General features: G+C 35.4%; 1 protein-coding gene and 1 long non-coding RNA gene across 6 annotated transcripts in view; one reads left to right on the top strand and one right to left on the bottom strand.

Moving 5' to 3' along the window:
* Positions 1-22,620, top strand: part of ttv (exostosin glycosyltransferase 1 ttv) — a 629,091-nt gene that overhangs the window by 585,986 nt on the left and 20,485 nt on the right. The window contains exon 3 of the mRNA XM_074133964.1: positions 6,507-6,708. Coding sequence (XP_073990065.1) covers positions 6,507-6,708 — 202 coding nt within the window. The remainder of the gene's footprint in view (positions 1-6,506; positions 6,709-22,620) is intronic.
* On the bottom strand, positions 8,924-17,084 carry LOC141457268 (uncharacterized). Of its 5 annotated transcripts, none has more exons than XR_012460293.1 (3): positions 16,920-17,084; positions 14,411-15,174; positions 8,924-10,783 (listed from the first exon to the last, which is right to left on the bottom strand). It is a non-coding gene; the product is annotated as an uncharacterized lncRNA (long non-coding RNA). The 5 variants fall into 5 exon arrangements; XR_012460292.1 differs by lacking the exon at positions 8,924-10,783 and adding an exon at positions 10,830-11,420; XR_012460290.1 differs by lacking the exon at positions 8,924-10,783 and adding an exon at positions 12,903-13,256.

The following is a 22,620-nucleotide window of genomic DNA, read 5'->3' as shown; positions in this document are numbered from 1 at the left end:
TATTAGTGAGAATTTTTTCTATCTAGATATTCTTTAGGCATTTAGGAAATGAGGAGAAAGATTAGTACAATTAGGCTCCTGTCTACATTGGTTGCGAAGTTGTTATTGGCTTTAATACTCACAATTATGATACATGAAGGTCCTCTAAGTAAAAGGCCCCATTACAGACCACTTTTGTATAGTTTTTGGCATAAAATTAGAAAACATTCATTTATTTCGTGAAGGTTTATTCAGGGTGAGTAGCGAGATTAGAATCATGGTCAGTTTGAATCATGAAAATGCTGGCAGTGTTTAGACCATATCCACTTGAGATTATTGACGATTTGTTTGGGCTAGGGTAAAGCTGTTGGCTTAAGTTCTCACACTTGACTTTAGTTCTAGGAAGATAGGGTTGTCAGTAGTTACGGATAACCACTAACTGGTGCACTGAACCCTTGCCAATAATGGCTACGCTCAATTCAGATTTCTAAAGTGACTACGAATTAGGAATCTGGAATGTTATATGGAAGGTACTAGAGAATGTGTTATGTTAAACTAAGTCAGTCGGAAGTTAAATTCCGAAAATTTATTGAATACAAGAATATTTTGTTAATTTAATCCAAATAACTTATATTTGATGAAAAATTTAAAATAAAATGACTCTTAGTAATTATGTTTTAATTAGTATAATAAAAAATGCATTATATTTATTTATTGTTACTTTTGCTTTTATAATTCAATCGTAGCCAGGGGTTGACCCGAGCATTTACAAAGAGAGAATAAAAGCAACAAAAAAGAACATATTTACAGATTAATTCATAAAACAATTTGAAATTTTATGAAATTCATTACCTAAAAGTCTTAAAAACAAATGGAACTCATATAGTTTATCTAAAGGTCAAAATTAAATGTTTCAGAACGAATAATGTGTAAAAAATAAAAATATCAAGAGATATAGTACGTAATTTGGCAAAAATTCCTATAAACAAAGGAGGTAAAATGCAACTTTTGTATCAGTAGAACATAATGGTATAGGAGCTTATAGTAGAACCTGTGTGTGATGGGTGTGGCAGTGGAAAGGGAAACATCAGCCAATGCGCATTAAGTAACCTATCTGTACAAAATATGGCTACTGTACTTCTTTCTGATTGGCTGATAATATCTTGATTTTTCTGCCACGCCTCTTTACTGTGATTCTACATTTAGCTCCTACAGTATTATGTACCCCGGATACAAACTTTGTTTTTTGTGGCATTTTTATGGGGATTTTTTTTTAAATTTTACTGTTTTTGGTATATTACTAGTTTCTTTGATTAATTGACTCTTAATAATTATAATTTAATTAGTAAATTAAAAAAGTACATTATTGTATTGAATATAAATGGTAAATTTTAATTTTTTGCCCAACTTTTTAAATTAAATCAATAAAAGTGTGTTATAATAATTCGAAAGAAAGCTTTATAATAAATGTATGTAATAATATAGCATTGTGATAATTTATTAATTCTTTATAGATTTTATTTCTCTTTTCTTCTTCCGCGTCTTCTAACTTGTTTAAAAAGTCTGTAATATTTATCTATTTGCTATTTCTTAAATTCTCATTCTAGATAACAGTTTTACAGACGCGTTTCTTTTCAAATTTTACGTTTTAATTATATGGGAACAGCGTGTCTTTGTCATGGAGGCCATGAGACGGAGTTACTCTGATATAAAGATAAATAATATATAAGCCTCTAGACCCTCCTCACATCCCCGCTAAGGACTCACTTATATATTATATATATATATATATATATATATATATATATATATGACAAGTTGCATGAAGGGGACAGAGAATGGTTTCGCCCGAGAACCTTGTCGCCCCAGCTCGCTAAATACTAAATAGAATCCATTGTTTGTTCTTAACATTAATGTCATACTCAGGAACTTTGAACTTTGACCCTAAAGTATAACCACAGGAATAATATTAGAAGCTTTACTCCTCTATTAAACTTTGCTATAAATCATTTATAAATTATATCATTCAAATATTTAGGTATAATTATATATAACTTCAAACTAGGAAAATAAATTAGTTAAGTGGTTAGTGTATTGGACTCTCTCACATGGTACAAGTTAGAGTCCTGCTACAGCTTTTAGATTTTAGAAGCATCTTTATTGTTAGGTAGTGGTGCTGTAACGAGAGGACATTGCCTGCAGGGCATTGTATACTAAAAAAGCTCTCGGCGCTAAGTACCTCAGAAATTGAAACGTGTTAAATGTTTTTAGGTTACAAAACTTATGTAGACATGTTTATATGTACAAGTTGCTGAAAATAAGTTTCAATCTTAAGAAATAGACCAATATACTGTGTTTAGGGAAGGATGGTAGGAAATAGAATTATGTGTTATCCGTTTTTATGACAGGCTCCCAGATTTCTTACGCTGACAGATTTGTTAGCTGATGATAGCATCTGATAAAGCTGGGCCTACAAAATGTGGCGACGCTTGTAGATGCTGTGAAAAAATGAAAGGACAAAAAACAAATTGGAAGCCTTTAGTTAGTTACACCGTTCAGTGATTCTTCCCAGATCTTGAGATTTCTGAAATATATTATATTTAGAGAGACCCTAATAAAGACTGGTCTCAGTGTACAGTAGCTCGCAGAAAAAAGTACTAGTCTCTTGCAGGAAGTGACTCAGAATGAGAAGAAAGTCAAAAGAGCATGGCACTAACCAAGAACTGAAACAAGACTGAAAGTCTGGGTAATCCCTGAGTGTATCCCAGAGTGGATATGGGATACACAGTAGCCTGAAGAAAATGAAAATATGCTACCTTTTTTTTTGATTGGTCTAAAAGGGAATATGTTGGTTTTTCTGCATTCCATACGTTGGAATGCAGTTTTAAACCTGGGGGATGGATATATGTAGGGTAAAGTAGGGTGAGATGGCCACCATTTTATTTGGAAGGTGCGTGCAAATTTTTGGTAAGGGCTAGGCTTACATTATTATTATTTTTGGAAACCTCATACACTCACAAACATAGGAAAAGGTAAAAATTTCAGAAAAAATGCTGAGGGAGACATTTTTTTATTCTTACAAAAAAAAAATAGCAATTGGCCATCTATCCCCACTGGGTTGGGTGAGTTGGCCAATGTAACTTGGGAGAGATGGCCACATATTGTAAATGAAATTGCGCTAGTAAAACGTAAAAATAACAGAAAAAAATGAATGGTTACTTAATATTTACTTAGTATTCTTCATTTTAAATGCGCTTTTACTACAATTTTGGCAAGCCTATGCAAAAGAAGAGCAATTTTCGTGGAACCACTTCCGGCATATTATGCATTCCAACCAATCTTTTCTTTATGGTCTTGTTGCAGCTTTCCCCATATCCTGTACATTCAGTTTCATCGATTTCTAAAATGGCATCACTTTCCTCTCCAAATTCGATTCCTGTTTCGTCCTCGTCATCGGAACTTGGGGAAGGTGAGCGTTTTCTTTTTCGGACAATCCTTTTTTTCAGAACTGTCTCTTTGGGGATGGTATTTCTAGTTGGTTTGGATTTCTTTGCAACTCTGTTTTTCACAACAGCAATGTGCTCGGGTGAAGTTAATAAAGTGACAACAGACTTGGCTCGTTTTCTTGCAGAGACGACAGTTTGGGTGTGGGGTTAATACGATCTCAAATTTTCTTCAGTATAATTTCCGCGGTTAGTGTTCTGTCTTTTATGCTGAGTTGGCATTTTTCTGCAGTGAATTGGAAACTGAGCCAAACTATATAAAAAAAAAGTAAAAATAATTGGCCATCTATCCCCACTGTTTGATGGCCATCTGTCCCGAATGCTAGGAAGAGATGGCTATCATGATAAACATAACTCAACGCGTACTTTTTGACAGTTTTAGAAGTTAGGATTCATTAATGTATACTGTACTTACCTAATATGTAAAAAAAAACACTAAAATTTCGACATGAAGGTTCATCACTGGAGAGGTCACGCAGCGCAGTCGGACGACATTTTGGTTAAATTTCGGCTGTTGGCCATCTCACCCGACTTTACCCTATCTGCGAGGTATTACAGAGAGGAATCGTAATCCATAAAACTTTTCCAAATTCTAGGATTCCTTAGAGAGTCTGATTTGTAATGGATTTTGTAGGTTGGAACATCTGTATTCGGCCTAATATAGGCAAAATACATCTCTTTTGGCTGTAGTCTAACTGCAATAATATGTAGCAAAAATATAGGTAAAGTACACCTTTTTTTATACTTTTCTAATTTTATATTTTTCAAAAAAAACTTTAAAAAAGTATCATTGCCTTAGAGTTAATACTAGCATTATTAAATTCGTCAAATATAATAATACCGTTTAATAAGCTGGTAGAGTGACTAAGTTCAACAAGGTTGTAATATTAGGGCTGTCTAAACTACCCTAGGATGTGGGTTAGACTTGCAAAGCTTCTACTTTTCCGTTGACTGTTACGAGTATACCAACAAGTATCTTCCCACTTTAGTACAAACACGCTGTAACTTCCGTAACCAACCTTACTACACATAAGTACCATCAAACTGTGCAGTTAGCCTTCACAAAGAGAATTCAGTCATCTTCAACTTCATCTAGTTAAAACATTTACCTCCACCTGAAGTAAATAAGTCTGTGTATATTTCCCAAGATGCACCCTTCCTTTGTTACAACCACATTTCTTGTTATATATGGTTGATATTATAACCCATTTTCTAGTTCCTCTTGATATTACGTATTTCACCTTCATATTATCTCTTCTACTAAATTTACATTATTCAAATTATTAAATCATATTCATTTAGATGTTTTCTTTAGTATGCATTAAGTTATTGCATACTTCATTTGTGAAATTCGGTGCTCTAGGCTCTACTCCAGAGGGTCTCCTGATTTTCCGGGTGTTCTAAACACCAGAACATGACTAACTATTTTAGCCTTATTTATTATCAATAATTGTTTCTATACTTCGTCAGTGGATTTCTGTGTGCAATACAGTATTGAAGCACTTTAATTTCTCGTCTTGTTTATTATTAACTTCAAATTTCTCTTTTTGTTTCTTCTATTTTCTAAGAAATTTTTTTTTTTTGTAATTTATTAATGACAGATGACAGTCACCTATTTTTGTTTTTTTCTAGCATTTTCTTCGTAAGATTTCCCGATCTTAAAGAACCTTAGTGATAGACGAGGAAATAGCAAGTTCACTTCAAAGGACAAAGTGAATTCTTGTTAACTGACTACAAGACTACTCTTTCCTTTACTCTACCTTGATTCGAAAGTGACTATGCCCAACAAACTCCTCCTCTACAAGTGGTCAATAGGCCGATGTTACTCTTCGCCTGGGGCCCTGGAGTTGTAACATCAAGTAGTTAACTACAGACAACACAGGACAAATTTGCTACGGACACTTCTCGATATACTAAAATCGACTGAATCCATGCTTCCATAATCTCCATTATACTCTCCTTTATCTAAAACTATCAGCTGAAACTCCTCTCCACTCTAGACTGCCATCCTAACCCAGTCTGTCACGATGGAGCTACCCGCGATCCTTCCATTCCCTACAGAAACAAAAGAATCAAACATAACTTCCTTTAGCTGCAGGTTTTCCCATTCTTTTATCCTCTGCAGATCCTTTCCATCTTAAGCGTTCCATTTACTATGTAAGAAGGTTGTAATGTAATTGTACATTGGTAATTCATATACTATCTAGCAAGTTCGCTAACTCTTCAAATTATTAGTGGGTATTTCTTTTATAATTCAAGACTCGCCATCTTCTAGGGTGTCATTGGCGACTGGTTACTTGGTTACTTTTCTAGTGTATTGATGACCGCAAAATATTGTGTTCTATCTTTGTAAAAAATATATTGTGAGATATTAGATGCTTGTAGAAGAGATAAACAAAATCTAAGGACTGCCAGCTGGATTAGAAGAATAAGGGATCTCTTGAGCTAATACCAATAGTTTATTGATGTTACCATCTAAGAAATATAGTCAACAAATAACCCTCTCTCACCTCAAAAAAAAAAGCGTACTGCAAGAGATTAGCATCCAATATATCAGACATCTTTTTCCTTCATCATCTATTGTTGGTAAAATGGTTTCTGAGAACGTTTGACGGAGGTTATTGAATGATTTCATATTGTTTATATTGATAAGTTTGAAACATTAAATTTAGAGAATTAACTTGAATTGGATCTATCGGGCAGAAATATTTATTTAGCTGTAATATGTATCTATCAGAATTTGATGATGTGCATGTGGTTTGAAGTACAACGCAAACAACTGTATCTAGTTATTTGAATTGTTAGTGTTTTCCGTTGCGTATTTGGTGACCTGCTTTTGACTATAGTTCATAGGTTAGTAACGTAATAGGAGGCTAGATAATAAAGTGTTGAGATGAACTATTTGAAATAAGTAAATGTTTTTTGAGACTCGAACGTTTAACATATTTATTAGAATTTTTTTTATAGGTTTAATATAAAATTCTTGTAAAACTTAAGTAAAAAATACCTTCTTTTATTTTACAGATACGAATACGATGTACTACTTCACAATTCCACCCTGTGTCTAGTGCCACGCGGAAGAAGATTAGGTTCATTTAGATTCTTGGAAGCATTACAAGCCGGATGTGTTCCTGTTCTGCTGTCCAATGGATGGGCCTTACCATTCTCCCAGGTGATTGACTGGAACAAAGCGGTCATCTGGGCAGATGAACGCCTTCTCTTGCAGGTAATTTAATGGTTTCTCAAAGTTTGCCTTATAAAACTGATTATTAAATTCTCAGTTTTCTCAGGTCGCTAAATAAAGCGATGTTTTCAGTTTCAATTTTTTTGTTTATCCATGTTTATTGAGAAACAAAAAGTAACGATTATCAATACAAATACATTCGTATTATACTATCCTATAATACTATCCTAAAGTGCTAATCAGAATAATGTATACAGTCGAACCTCTCAATAACGGACACTGGCGGGGGAAAGCAAAGTGGCCGCTGTTTGGAGGTGGCGGTTAGAAGGAGGTAGGCAAGTTCCATAATGGAAAAATATGGGGTTTTCTTCAAACATCTATTTAAAAATTGTTTATTATTAATAGATTTAAAAACGTACATAATTGCATAATTATTGCAGCTGCATGATATGCATCAAGTTTTTCTTAATTATCCAAAAAACTACATATTATTGACTTATTTAATAATTTTTATAATAATCATCACATTTATTGGTAACAATAATAATTTGTGGTAAAATTATCATCATACTATCATCTATTATTAGAAAAATAGAACAAACCTTTCGGCAAGTTGACTTTTGGCTCGATTTGGTTTTTGCAAAATCTTCTAACACATTTATTTTCTCTTCTAGAGTTAACCACTTTCGCTTGAGAGACATATCGGAAAAAATAATATTATTCGTCCAAAGTTATATTGAAAAATGATTAAAATTGTTCAAGATGCATGAGCTTATATAGGAAACTTTAGGAAAAACCAGAAAAAAAGAAAAACTCGAGAGGGGATAATTCTTTTTATCACCGCGTCAAACGAACTTTTAATAATAAGGTGGTCATTGGTTTGGAGATGAAACATATAATCCGTTCCCCAAAATCAATGTCCGCTATGTAGATTGTCCGTTAGACGGAGGTTCTTTTATATAGAAAGTGTATAGGGGTAAAACGTGGAAATCCAAAAACTGTCCGCAAATGGAGGTGGCCGCTAGTGAGAGTGTCCTTTATCGGAGGCTCGACTGTACGAGGGTCGTTTGAAAAGTCCGTGCAAAGTCAGAGAGATAGCACCACTGGCGCGTATCGAGGTTATGTTTAGTTAGTAGCATCTCTTGGAAGAACCCACACCAAGTTTCAGCCAGATCGGTCTATTTCTTTGTGTTTGGCATTCGTTTGAATCGAGGAAGTCGAGTGATTTTCAAAAAATGGACGAAAAAGAATTTCGTGTGTTGATTAAACACTACTTTATGAAAGGCAAAACGCCTGAGGAGACTAAAGAGTAGCTTGATAAACATTATGGTGACTCTGCACCTTCGATTAGAACAGTTTATAAGTGGTTTCAAAATTTTCGGAGTGGCCATATGGGCACAAGTGACGCTGAACGTTCTGGACGCCCTGTTGAGGTTACTACTCCAGAAATCATTGATAAAATCCATGATATGGTGATGGTAAAGATTATGGCGACTGTCTTTTGGGATTCGCAAGGAATAATCCTCATCGACTATCTGGAAAAGGGTAAAACTATTACAGGTGCATATTATTCATCGTTATTGGACCGTTTGAAAACCGAGCTGCAAGAAAAACGCCCACGATTGGCCCACAAAAAAGTCCTTTTCCATCACGACAACGCACCAGCTCACACCTCAGCAGTTGTGGTCCCAAAATTAATGGAAATAGGGTTCCAACTCGTTTCACATCCCCCCCCTATTCTCCAGACTTGGCTCCCTCGGACTACTATTTGTTCCCCAATATGAAGAAATGGCTGGCGGGAAAAAGATTTTATTCAAACGAGGAGGTGATTGCAGAAACGAGTGGCTATTTTTCATAATCCTATTATTTGGAAGGAATCAACAAACTTTAGCAGCGTTGGACGAAGTGTATAAGTTTAAAAGGAGACTATGTTGAAAAATAAAAAAGGTTTACCCCAAAAAAATTAAGTAGTTTTTATTTTTGCACGGACTTTTCAAACGACCCTCGTATATCCAAAAGTTTAATTTTAGAATAGATAGATCCAGCTACCACGATGAGAGTTCAGAATTTAAATTTTCTATTTACCTGAGTTTCCTTTACTTTGTATAATAAAAACAAATAACATGTTTTAGATGGATTTAATCTCAATTTAAATTTTCAGTTATGTCCATTAAAACTGGGGATAGAAATTTTTGAAAACTGAAATTCTAAAAATTGAAAATGTTAATTTAAAAATTAAAATACAATATTTTGGTTTATTTTATTTTTTTTGCCAACACATTTTGAAATACGATATAGGTAACAGTGGAATAACCTTCCGCAATGTTTAATTTTTGAAGTATTAAAAAAGCTTGATAATATAATCACACTACAGACGGGATTAGTAAATAATCCATTGTCGTAAATAAATAATCGCTAATTGCTCGCTCCAACCAATCTTTTCAAATTAATAGAGGAAATAACAATGCTCGACTGAGGGAGATGTGTTGTATATTGTCCGTCTGTCTCTGATTTATTTATGAAATTATTTAGTTGTTTTGCGACATAGTTATATTGCCAGAAAACTGAATTTAAAAAAAAAAGATTTAAATAATTGGAGATACATTTTGATCCAATAGTTGCACAAAGCTTTGTTCATTTGAACATTTCCAATTAAATATTGATCATAATACAATTGTATTCCATCAAACTATTTCTGTTACACATTTCACAATTGCCCTACTCGTTGCTCTTAAAATAATTCCTATTAGGGCACTTTTGACAAAGTTAAATAAATTCTGTTAATTTACATAAATCCCGCAAAAGCAATCAACTACCACTTGAGATTCATTAATTTTTAATTTCTATGTAAATTTCAATGTAAATCGGTTTTGACTCTGGGCTCTGGGTGAGCAAAAGAGACTGGAAGCAGTAGATAGCTGACATAGCTTTCGGGGCTTTTATTCAACTGCCTCAGCTATGGAGTCCACCAAATTAATTCCAACTACCATCTGGCATTCATAACGCTGGAAATCCATTGTGAATTATATTTGCTATTTAGTAATAACACCTAGAGTTTTGATTTGACTAAAATAGCTTTGTTTCCTTCTCTGCCATTGTGGTTTTCAGTCTCTTCAAGGCTTCAATCCCAGCTTTATTATCCCATTGTTCTCTCTGCTATTCCAGAAAAGTGACATGCTTCTTCGTATTGCTTCCTTTTCAGAAACTGTTTCCATTGGTAACAACTCTTTCTCTTCAAAGAAAAGAAGAGCTTAGTCTTTCCTTAAACTGAAAACGTTACCATGGAAACAATAAACTTGGCAGGAAATCACTGAATTTTGTCTAGACTTTGAAGATGGACAACAATCAGGAGTTTTCTTGTGAGGTTTATTTTTAAGGACATCTCTATGACTAACTGTTGCCTTTAAATTCATGCTAGGACTTCCTAAAGGGTGTCCTAAGACTTCACAGGATTCACTTAACTGAAAAGCAAGCATCTGAGCCCTTCCTGTGGTCCTAGACTTCCACAATAATTATGGAGTTCGGAAGGAGCTTAGACCTTTGTTTCTTTTGTCAAAAGAATCAATTACCTGATCTCCAAGGCACGCCGAATAGCTAGGGAAGAAGTATGCTGAAAAAAGGCAGCCTGGTACATAACAATGGTAACTTCGTCGGTAACAACGGCTTCTTTACACGATATCCTTGCATCCTACACTGGTGCTGCAAAACGCATTAGTGGATTTAGTAAATCCAAATGGCAATTGTGGAGGTTTCATTCGTGACTTCGACTGGCCCTACGTCCGTCTAGGATGGCTCTACTTTATTCATCAGCTAGTCCAGGTGTTGTGTGGACACACTGCTTTTGGTGAGTCAAATGACAATATGCAACATTTTATTGTGGATTGTTGTTCATTCAATGTTCTGGGAGTCTTATCATCTCCAGTATGCAGTACCTATAATCCTCCAGCCTCCTCTGATTGGAAGATTGCTACCTGACGATCAGGTGAGGATGGTTATCAACTGCCTGCGTTCCTTCCCTAATGGGTGCCTTACATATGCGTAATCTATCAATCTCTATGTCTGCCATCATCAACAAGAAAATAGCAGTTGTAGTAGATGGTAGACTTCTGGAATACTTCTGCAATAATAAAGTTACGATTATTGTTTTAAATGGGTTTGTGAACGAAAAAATTGGTGAATTAATGTAATCACACAGTATTATGAACATGATCAGTTAGATTGCAACTGATTTTAAGACCTTCAACCCTAAAGTTGAAGATAGTAAAAGAGATAATCAGGTACCACAACACTTCGGCGGAATACCAAAATAACTTGCTAAAGAATTCGATCAACGATAGTGATTTTGACTGGGTAACTGTTTGAAGCAGCATTGTCACATGACGTAATTCTCTAAACACTGTATACGAGGTGTGGCTATTTAATAACAAGACTGATGCTGCTACAGAAGAACCTATGCATGCGCCAAATCCTAACGACCGACAGCTGTGCAGCATAAAGTCTTCTTTTTCGATTGCAGCGTCTCACGTGTTTATGGAGAAATCTGTGTGACCGGAACCGTCGTTTGTGTAAGGGGTGTTAGTTTCGTTTTACCGGAAACATGTTTGCTACCTGACGATCAGGTGAGGATGGTTATCAACTGCCTGCGTTCCTTCCCTAATGGGTGCCTTACATATGCGTAATCTATCAATCTCTAAGTCTGCCATCATCAACAAGAAAATAGCAGTTGTAGTAGATGGTACACTTCTGGAATACTTCTGCAATAATAAAGTTACGATACATGTAGTAGAGCAACGAATCGTCTTGAAATTTCACATGAAACTGGGTAAAACCGCTACTGAAACTTATCTTTTATTAAAAGAAGTTTCTGGCGATGAATGTTTATTACATGCGCGAGTTTTTGAGTGGTTCAGGCGTTTCCAAGATGGCCGGAGAAGACGTCGGAGATGATGACCGCCCGGGTCGCCCTTCCACGTCCAAAACGGATGAAAATGTCGATTATAATTAATCGACATTACAACCGTGAAGTGCTTGCTCATCTCCGTGAAAGAGTAAGGAAAAAAACGACCCGATTTGTAGAAGTACAAGCCATGGGTTCTCCATCAAGACAACGCGCCGGCTCACACTGCATTGTCTGTCAAGACGTTTCTAGCCAAGTACAACATCCCAGTTTTAGGCCATCCGCCTTATTCGCCTGACCTGGGCCCATACGACTTTTATCTGTTCCCCAAAGTGAAATCTGCATTAAAAGGAACACGATTGAAGAAAGAAAAAGCGGCACGCGCCATGCAGCAAATGACTTCCAGCACTGTTTCGAACAATGGTAAATTCGCATGGAGCGTTGTAGGGATAGGGGAGAGGTGTATATTGAAGGTGATAATAACTAAATATGTATAAATTTAAAATAAAATGTTTTACAGCAATAGTCTCGTTATTTAATAGCCACACCTCGTACATTATACGTTAGTAGCAATGTTAATAATTGGTCCAAAACATTTGTTACTAAACATTACAAATCTATCTCAGTACGGTGATTCTCAGTCATTACGCTTCCTTTTATTGCACCTAGCTCGTTTACTTATGTAAATCTTCCACTCATTCTTCTTACTTCCATATTCCGATTCAACAGAGTTTATACTTAGCTTGATTTTGTTGTAAAAGAGAAAATCTGAGTGGCTATATCTTAAATGAAAAGCCCTTTCATCCAGGGCACTTACATCTCTCTCAGCATAGGTAATTGTGCTGTTACATTTAGAAATTTTTTTTTTACCTCCAGTAGAGCTTTTCTTCAATAGCTCCTTGCAGAATCGTGGCCTCCTTAATATTTAATGTCTTAAAAATCTTCGATACTTTCTTTTTTTGCTCATTTTTTCCCACTGCTTTAAAACATGTACAGAACTTATTGATCTTCATGCCTGACTTCAGACGAAATGAACCTTTTACAAAATTAATAATCTATAATAAAAACTTAAACAGATATTGATGGGCCTTTAAATTCAAATAAAACAAAAGCGGTCAACTATTGATTGCAAGCAATTCCAAAAAAGGGTAAATGTTCAAGCAGAAAGACAAAACTAATCAATAATGGCTCTATTACTTAACAACAAATATTTACGTACAACAAACAAATACAACTCTTTATTATTATCATAAACTTTTAGATAATGCCAGCAGCACAAAGTCAGTAAAAACAAACAGATATTATCTGATTACTTTAAATTAATTATTAATAAATTAAAACAGATCTAAAAGTTCGTTTATTGCATTATGCACAATATTATTCATTAATTAATTTTTCCTCCTTTTTTTGCAAATTGCACAATTTGCCTCTGGTAATTTATTGAGAATATTGTGTAGCTGTAGCTGATCTTTATCGTATGTAAACGGGCATATATTCTGAACATTGCTGAAATTAAAATTTCAGGAATTATGGATGTCAGTTGTTAATTTTTGCATTAGAGTTGGCAATGTCTATCTGCAGATCTTGGAACACTGGTCTGCAGCTGACCTTTTATGATGATATTCACTCGCGTCATCGGTATTACCACTTTCTTTTGCAGCTGCAACATCCTTTTTTCTTCTTTTTTGCCTTGCTAAAAGAATCTCAGAAAAGTATTACATAACTTTGTATGGCTAAGGATGTTACTTCTCGGGGAGGAAAAACCAAGGCCTGAGAGCTTTACCCAGGAGCAGCTCTCCAGAATTAAGAGTCTGATCAAACGGAAGGGTCTGGAGGGCGAGTTCTAAAGTCGGGGGCCACAATAGATCCAAAGGGGTCGCAGTGGCGTAGCCCTTGAGGCTTTTTCTATGTTCTAATTCTTTTTCATCAAAACTAGTCAATGCTACAACCAATTAGTTTTATTACAGTAATATTTTAATTGCGAAATCATCGGTACTCTATCAGAAATATTCGACCCTGTGTCATTTTTTATAAATTTATTCATCAACGGATTCTAGTATAAATAGATATACTTCTCTCAATATTATTCTGGCGATAGAAATAAGAGCGAAAATGCGCGAATTAAATCATAAAAGATAAGAGAAATCATAGTAGATAGAGAATTAAAAAAAAAAAAGAAAAAGATATGACAGTAGCCGCCCAGAATGAAGAAAACACGCTGCTAACTCAATAGTGAACACTTGCACGTTTGCTGGCAATCAGCAAACTGCAAAGAGGTAGCGTAGGTTTGATCCAGTTACCACAGGTCCTCCTTATTGCTGTTACTTTATCTCCTTCTTTTTTACAACTAATACAAGAAATGTCTTTTGTACAAACAACAACAACAACAACACCTAGCTAGTACGCAGTTGGACCAACTTTTGCGGCGCTAAGTGAACAGGCCCCATTGTCTAGCCCCGTAGTCTTCTTCTTTACTTACCGCAATTGTTCTCTTTTTTCACTTTTTATCGCTCTTTGTTTTTATTTTCATTTATTTATTGTCTATTGAATTTTATCTTCCCAGTTTTGTAGCACTGTTTCAAACGGCATTTCATTTTCTGCATGAGAGACTGGATCATCATTTAAATGGTAATACAACGAAAGCTCAGAAAATTAACAAAGAATTTATTGCAAGAATGGTAATGGACATTTCTGGGTCATGATCAGAGGAGAGGATAGCGGTGTCATCAGCAGACGTTGAGAGGGTCGATAGCTACATCTTCAGTGTATAGGCCTTAGAATAATACTCCCTTGCGGGTTGCCGACTTCTGCTCTCTAAAAAGGAGATAAAGAGGTTAAAATCATTACCTGAAAGTAACGGTCAGAGAGGTATGTGTTGTGCCTTCAACCTCCAGAGCCGCTCAGAAAGCCATTCCCGATTGAAGGCTTGCTTCACATCAAGGAAGACAGACCCAAACTACATACTTGAACGATAATTTCAAGTGCTCTTAAATGAGACATATAATGAAATCACTTATTAGATTTGATTTATAAACTCATACTTTTCAAGTATTTATTTTATGCGTTTTAACTTATTTATTTTGAAGTATATACTGTAATTAAGATATTTGCAATTATAAATTTAATTACAGTTATAAATTACAGCTGCTATATAGAATTATAATCCAACATTATCAGCTGATTATCGGAATATGAAACGATGCAGTAAAATGACCGTAACAGGCATTTGATTGATTGAAATAGTGCAGCTCAGTTGGTGGTTGAATTTGTGAGGTGATATTATTCAACTTAATCCTTTAGTTAGCCTCATTTTACCTTGAAACTGACAAATAAATTCTCAGTCAGTTTCTTCTGCTTTCGCTGACCCAATGAGTGACATGATAACCCTGTCTTCTTCAATCATCTAGGAACTGTGTTGGGCCGTTTTCTTTTTACACAACGTGGTATAGTACAAAGCATACTTTGTTTTCTTAAAGTGAAGTAATTTCCAAAGCCAGAAACAAGGACAGTAATTGGCGCAGTTGTAATTGACTTATTTGAGTGCCAGTAGGGTTACAGTTTGTACTTCAGTTTAAAAATCTGTGAAATTCTTAATATTATATGCTTCCTTCCTGAAAAAAAGTAACCAATTTAAATGAAAATATATTTGAAAAGTATTTGTAATTAAAGTAATTTACATTTTCAGCGGAAATTTATCTAAGAGAATAAATGCCAATTATTGGAATAGAGTAATATGTAATAATTAATAAATATTATTAGCTGTTTCAGAAGTAGGTAAACATCAGTAAACCTATCTGAAAGGTTGATGTAATTTATAATGTTATACAACTCATCAGCAAAGATCAAGAGTATGTGCGATGAATTTGAAATTCCTATGTGTTTTCATAAATGAATACTTGAGTGAGTGGAAGAACACAGGCATAGTTGGTAATGTAAATTTGAAGTAACGCAAGCGATAATCTTTCCAAATAACTTCTCTCTTGCCGAGATATTTGTCACATCACGCAATTCTCTGAACACCATGTGTACATATTAGTTTTGTAGCTACGTTAATAGTTGGTCTAAAACCATCCTTTACTAAACGTTCTAAATAATATTTATCTTACTAAGCTAATTTCTTGTCATTATGGTTTCATCTTGTATTGCATTCAATTCGTTTACTCATGTAAATATAGTTCTATTATTATAATCTTCATTCTTCTTACTTTCGTATTCCAATTCAGTAGAATCTGTACTTAACTTGATGTTCTCGTAAAGGGAAAACCAAGTGGCTATATCTTAAATGAAGAACCATTTTCCTGTGGCTTTGCAGCCAATCTCCGTATAGAAAAGTTATTGCCCGGCTACATTTAGTTCTGTTCTTGAATTGCTTTTTTGTCCTTGTAGAACCTTGGTCTCCATAATACTTATTGTCTTAAAAAGAAACCTTCAAGACGGTTTTTTGTTTGTTTATTTTTTCCTTCCACAGTTTTATTCCCAAAAGCTACTTCTTGATGGTCTTGCTGGTAATTCAGCTTCGTCTTCCTCACGATCTCCTCTCCTTCTTCATAATTTTTAAAAAGGAAAAATAATGACAAAACAATTTTGGTGATCATCATTCGAATTGGCGAATCAAGGTCAAATTGTTTTATTTTATTAACTGTTCTCTATTAATGAATACTACGCACATTTTGCTTTCTCGTTTGATGATCTTTTCTGTACTTTTAGAGAAATTTAGTGCAAAACCCTTGAAGAATGGGTACCCAAAAGAGCAAAGAGAGAAGTTAGCGTGACCTTTAACCTCCAATTCTAAAGACAATCATTAAAAGTAAAGTAAAGAAATTGCCCATTTTTTTTCAGGCGGGCTTTACGTCCAATTACCAATTAGAAGACAATCATTTTAGGGTCAAATTAGTTACAGAGCTGATATAGTTGGGTTTCAAAACATTTTTCTTACAAAGAAACAAGAGCGAACAAGCCGTATAAGATATTTTCTCCTACGGTTGTTTGAAGCAATCTGCCTTCACGATTCTGGACAAATCTTTATATTGTTGATATTTGATTGTAAAGAGGTCGCTTTAAGGGTGACGTTGGATTAAAATAAAATATCTTCTTATAAGCCAGTTTGGAATAATAGTTAATAAACAAGATTGTAATAAAAAAGAAACCTATAACTCAAAAGAATTAGCTAGTATTGGTACTGACTTAATGTGAACAGCTAAATTTCAGCAGTTTCAGCTATTACTGGACTCTCGAAGAGAACAAAACCATTCTTAATTCTTTCAGCACTGTCACCACCCACTTTCTGCTAATCTTAAGATATTTTCTAATCTTCTATGTAGCGTAAATTATGATGGCTGTAAATGATAAGTCTTGCCTGTTCAGATGAATGATAAATCTAATTAAAAATTTCCATAGTAAGGCCGTAGAACTTTTATTTTAACCTTCCAGCGGGCGCCCCCAAAAAGTTACAAAAACGGGCGCGCGTATCTTACAGATAAACTTTGGTATTTTTAATTTTTTCTATCAATAGAAGAATGAAATTAATTAAATAACATCTGTAATTATTAATAATGAAATAACAAATAAAACATGCTCAGAAAACGACAGTACTTTTTATTTTTTACAAGTCAATAAGTGTAATAATTACAATCAGCATGTTCAGCCACTAGACTGTCTAAAAGTGTTCGCAGATAAGTAAACAGAAACAATTAAGTAAACAGTCCGTCACAATGTGATTGCCAACGTAGTATTTATAATGATAGAATCTAGAGAGAGCTAAACTTAAGGAACGTTAATCCAAAATTAAAGACAGAACTACAGATTTTGAAATTTCCTTCCGTTCTCGCTGATGGCTTTATCTTCTTCTTCTTATTTGGCGTGACAGTCCTTCTAGTGAACTTTGGCCTCCTTCAAATGCTTCCGCCAGTTTTCCCTATTTTGGGCAGCCACTTTCCAGTTACGGTACGCCCAGCAACGCCAGGGCATTCTCCTTCACTCCGTCCAGCCAACGTAGCTTTGGCCAGCCTCTCTTCCTACCGCCGTGTAATACCATTTGCATCAGCCTCTTCGGCACGTCATCATCACACATTCTAGCCACATGTCCCTCCCATCTTAGTCTGCCAATCCTTATTCATTTTTCTGATGTCCGGTTCTTTGTACAGAGAGTAGATTTCCGAATTAGTGCATTTTCGCCCAGTCGGGCCATCCCAAATTGGTCCAAATATTCTTTTTAAAATCTTTCTCTCAAAAATCAGGAGGTCTTTTTCATCTGTTTTAGAAAAAGCCCACGTTTCCGAACCATAAGTTATAACTGGGCGAATTAGTGTCTTGTAGTGGATGATTTTTTAGTCTCCCTAGATATCAGCTTGCTTTTCATCTGCTTGGCGAGTCCAAAGTAGCATCGATTCGCGCTTATTGTTCTACTTTGAACCTCTGCTGATATTTCATTCCCCTGGGGTAACCACGGATCCGAGGTACTTAAAGTGGTCAACCCTCTCGAATTTATAGGAACCCACCGTTATATCGGTGCCATCACCGCCTGTACCATTTCTACCAGTCGGCATATACTTTGTCTTGGCTTGGTTGACAACTAGGCCTAATTTCTTATGGCTTTATAGTTGTCCTTAAAGTAACCTTTTGCTATTTAATGTCCAGTTTGATGATATATAACCAATCTTTGATTTGGTTTCTTTCTTTTCATCGTTAACTGCTTTGCCTTCAGAAACAGTCAACGATTGTTCTATTCGCAGAAGCAATGAACTTTTTCTGAGTGTAACTCTAATAAGTTTGTTCTACATATTAAATAATAATATTCATTTATATTTTAGCTAAATTATGAATACTTGACTGTTTAAAAACCCAACAATATGGCTGTGTGTATTTTATCAAGCTTGTTCTTCATTTTTATTGCAATAGAAATCAATGATCCATTATTCATGCACCAATTTAATTATTAATTCTAAAAAAAAAACCTTCGATTGCCGGTCCCTCGGTTTCGTTTTGTTTTTTAATTACATGAATAAATTTGAAGAGTCGTGGTGTTCGTTTAAATGAATAACTTAAACGATGTATTCATATTAGGTTGGATTCATTTTTTACAAACCATAGTTTGATTTTCAAAATGTTTATCGCATTAATTTTATTTTATTAACTACGAGGGTCGTTTGAAAAGTCCGTGCAAAGTCAGAGAGATAGCACTACTGGCGCGTATCGAGGTTATGTTTAGTTAGTAGCATCTCTTGGAAGAACACACACCAAGTTTCAGCCAGATCGGTCTATTTCTTTGTGTTTGGCATTCGTTTGAATCGAGGAAGTCGAGTGATTTTCAAATCGTGTGAAGTGTTGCAAGGACGGTTTGCAGCCGTTTCAGAAGAATCCGCAGGACTTTAAGCGTCGTTTCGTCACTGTGGATGAAACATGGATACATCACTACACTCCTGAGACCAAAGAACAATCTAAACAATGGGTTACCAAAGGGGAATCTGCGCCAAAAAAGGCGAAGACCGTTCCTTCGGCCGGAAAGATTATGGCGACTGTCTTTTGGGATTCGCAAGGAATAATCCTCATCGACTATCTGGAAAAGGGTAAAACTATTACAGGTGCATATTATTCATCGTTATTGGACCGTTTGAAAACCGAGCTGCAAGAAAAACGCCCACGATTGGCCCACAAAAAAGTCCTTTTCCATCACGACAACGCACCAGCTCACACCTCAGCAGTTGTGGTCGCAAAATTAATGGAAATAGGGTTCCAACTCGTTTCTCATCCCCCCTATTCTCCAGACTTGGCTTCCTCGGACTACTATTTGTTCCCCAATATGAAGAAATGTCTGGCGGGAAAAAGATTTTATTCAAACGAGGAGGTGATTGCAGAAACGAATGGCTATTTTTCAGACTTGGACAAATCCTATTATTCGGAAGGGATCAACAAACTAGAGCAGCGTTGGACGAAGTGTATAAGCCTAAAAGGAGACTATGTTGAAAAATAAAAAAGGTTTACCCCAAAAAATTAAGTAGTTTTTATTTTTGCACGGACTTTTCAAACGACCCTCGTATAGCACGTATTAATTTAAAAATTGTGTGCTATTCTCTCTCCATTACTATTTTGTTTTTAAGAATTTTCTTGTACGCCCAGAAACTTTTCTCAGATCATTGTCCTGGCCCTATAGTCGAGGCCATTTCCTCCACTCTAAACCATCTCTTATGCATGATTTAGTAGGATTAAAAAGTAATTTCAATCAAACTAGAAAGCCAGTTAAACTTAACGTGAAAGAACCAAATTATCACGCCCTTGCTAGCCAACTAACAAAAGAAGATTTTATCAGACTGATTCACTCACTTACATAGAGATCAACTTAGACGGCTAAGAGAAGAATGCTTTTTTTTAGAATTCAGCACTTCTCTATCGATCGAAGACAACCCACTTCATAGTTCATAGGCATCATCCAATGGAGATAAAGCTTTTTTGTTTACTTCTCATCTATCTTCTGTTTTCACTCCTCGCTTCATTTGCCCCAAAAAAAAGTCCAATCTCAGTCGTTCAATTTATACGTTTATACTTTTATATTCTTGGAAAAAACTAGCATTAGTTCAATAAATAATTTTAATAAAAGTTATATCAGAATAAAAACCATTAGATCTTTAAATAGTTACACCTTTTCACGCTAGAGTTGCAGGATTTCCCGCCAGCAACGGCATCTGTCCAAGTTTCTGTTGTATGAAAGAAGTCTACTCATTCAGTTGGTCTGTACAGCGTGAGTAATCCGTTAATGAAAAGTTCCTGGATGAATATAGAGACTGTAGTAGACCATGAACGCTGTCCTTCTAGTTGGATATAGAGACAATAGTTGACTATGAACGCTACCTTTCTGACAGGATTAAGAGACTGTAGTAGACCATGAACGCTGCCTTACTTGAATGATACAGAAACATAGACTCAGTTCAGTTCTCGGCCTTGATTTTTACATAATATATAATTACGAAAAATGTATTTAAAAAGTATGTTAAAAAGTATCTTTCAGATAGGTTCTTTCAAATTAGTACTGGCTCAGCAATCTCTTCTTTCTCCACAGTGGGGGCGGGAGTGCCTCAGGGGAGTATACTTGGCCCTGATCTCTACACAGTATACACATCAGACATACCTGTACAACCCTCTACACTATTCTGTACATATGCAGACGACACAGTCATACTAACTACAAGTACACATCCTTCATTAGCTTCATACAAGTTACATACACACATAAAATAGAATCCTGGGCAAAGAAGTGGCGGATTAAAATGAACTCACAGAAATGCCAGCATGCCACGTTTACTATCCGGCGGGGCTCCTGTCCACCTGTCCACCTTCAACAGCAATCCTCTTCCTTGTACAGATCTGGTGCGCTACCTTGGGCTCTACATAGACAAGCGCTTAACAAGTGCTACATAGACGCTTAATATACAACACTATTCTCATACCTATGTGGACTTACGGACTAGAGCTGTGGGGTTCAGCCAAACCTACAAACATACGGGCTGTACAAACATTTCAGTCAAAACTACTCCGACAGATAGCTGACGCTCCTTTCTACGGTGACTAACCTCACTCTTCACTACGACCTCAACATTCCCTTCATAGACCAACTCGCTAAGAATAAATATCAAAAATTCCATACTGCTCTCTCTACTTGCTCCAATCCTCTAGTACTGTCTCTCGCCTCCTCTGACATCCGTAATACCTCTCGCCGACTGAATCGCCAGTGGCCCCGCGACTTCCTTGTAGGCTGAAGGCCTAAACGTCATTATTCTCCTATCTCTCCTCTCTCCCACTCATATTCTCCTCCTCACATTCTCCTCTCTCCTATAGAGAGTGCTACCGCTGGGTAGCTTCTCTCCTCCTGTTCTTCCCGCACCAGTTCATATCATTCACTTCCTATTTACTTATTGTATATTTATACAGATTGAAATTACAAAATAAATATGTTAAAAAAAGAAAAAAAAAAGTATGTTTCTTAACCGCTCCTTACGCGCAGTGCCATACTTTAAAGCAATTAAAAATAAATACTTCTTAAAAATCCTAAATTGGATTACAATCAGTCTGCCTTTAAAAGAGTATCGCAGTCTCCTAATTAAGAAAATAGATTTTAATAAAAATGAGGATATCTTTATTTGAATTTACATATTTAGTATAAAGAACACGGACATGGCTTGTAATGGTAATTTGAGTAGTGTCCAGTAGTTCAGTTAACGAGTCAGCAACCAGACCTGTCCTGGAGACCCCTGTCAGCTGCTGTCTTGGATACCCTCCGCTAGTCTGATCAGCTCCTATCCTGAGGCTGTCCAGTACTGGCAGTCAGCAACTACTCTACCCCTTTTTAGCTTGCTTTCTACTAACCTCCCTTAATCTTCCACTGCCTTCTCAGATCTTATTTATATTACCACTCTAGTATTTTTCTATTCTCTCTTTTCTACTTTTAAATACATTTTCTCTACTGTATTTTAATCCTCTTTTAAAATACCCACTTTATTTTCATTGAGTCGTTTATATAGACAATAAAAAAACTTTTATTAAGTAAAGTTTGTTTATGTAGTCTACTTTTTTCTACATAAGTATGTATTTAAGTTTCTTTTATTTACTCTGAATTGTTTATTTGGGTTCTATTTCATCTTAAATTGCAAACTTTTAGTTTACATAACCTTCATTTTATTTAACCCTCATGTGACAGAATTTTTTCCTTTTCAGACTCTTTATTGAGTAAGGAAGACTCCATTTAATAACTTAACTTACTGAAACTTCATTACTTTTTTAAGTTTTACTTTGTTTAAAAAAAAGTTCTCCTAACGAATTTCTATTTTTCGTATGTCAGTGAAAGCATTATTTACCAATTTCTGAAAGTGACCTTTACAGAATGTCTCAAAAGAGAAAAAAATGACATAAAGTTGAAGCTTGGTATTACAGTTGTCGTTTCTAATGTAATGATTTATATAGACCGAAATTTTGTCAACTAGAAGTTTGACGTCACTGTAAAGTTGTTCCAAAACTTTGACAATGAGTGATTCTAACAATTCCCATGAAATTTTCTTAATTACCAAAGT

Source organism: Rhodnius prolixus, unplaced genomic scaffold, assembly GCF_049639745.1.
Source record: "Rhodnius prolixus isolate KJV_2025 unplaced genomic scaffold, Rpr scaffold_10, whole genome shotgun sequence".
In the NCBI taxonomy this organism is placed as follows: Eukaryota; Metazoa; Arthropoda; class Insecta; order Hemiptera; family Reduviidae; genus Rhodnius; species Rhodnius prolixus.
Note: the sequence above shows the minus strand (reverse complement) of the source record. Positions and strands in the feature narration are given on the sequence as shown.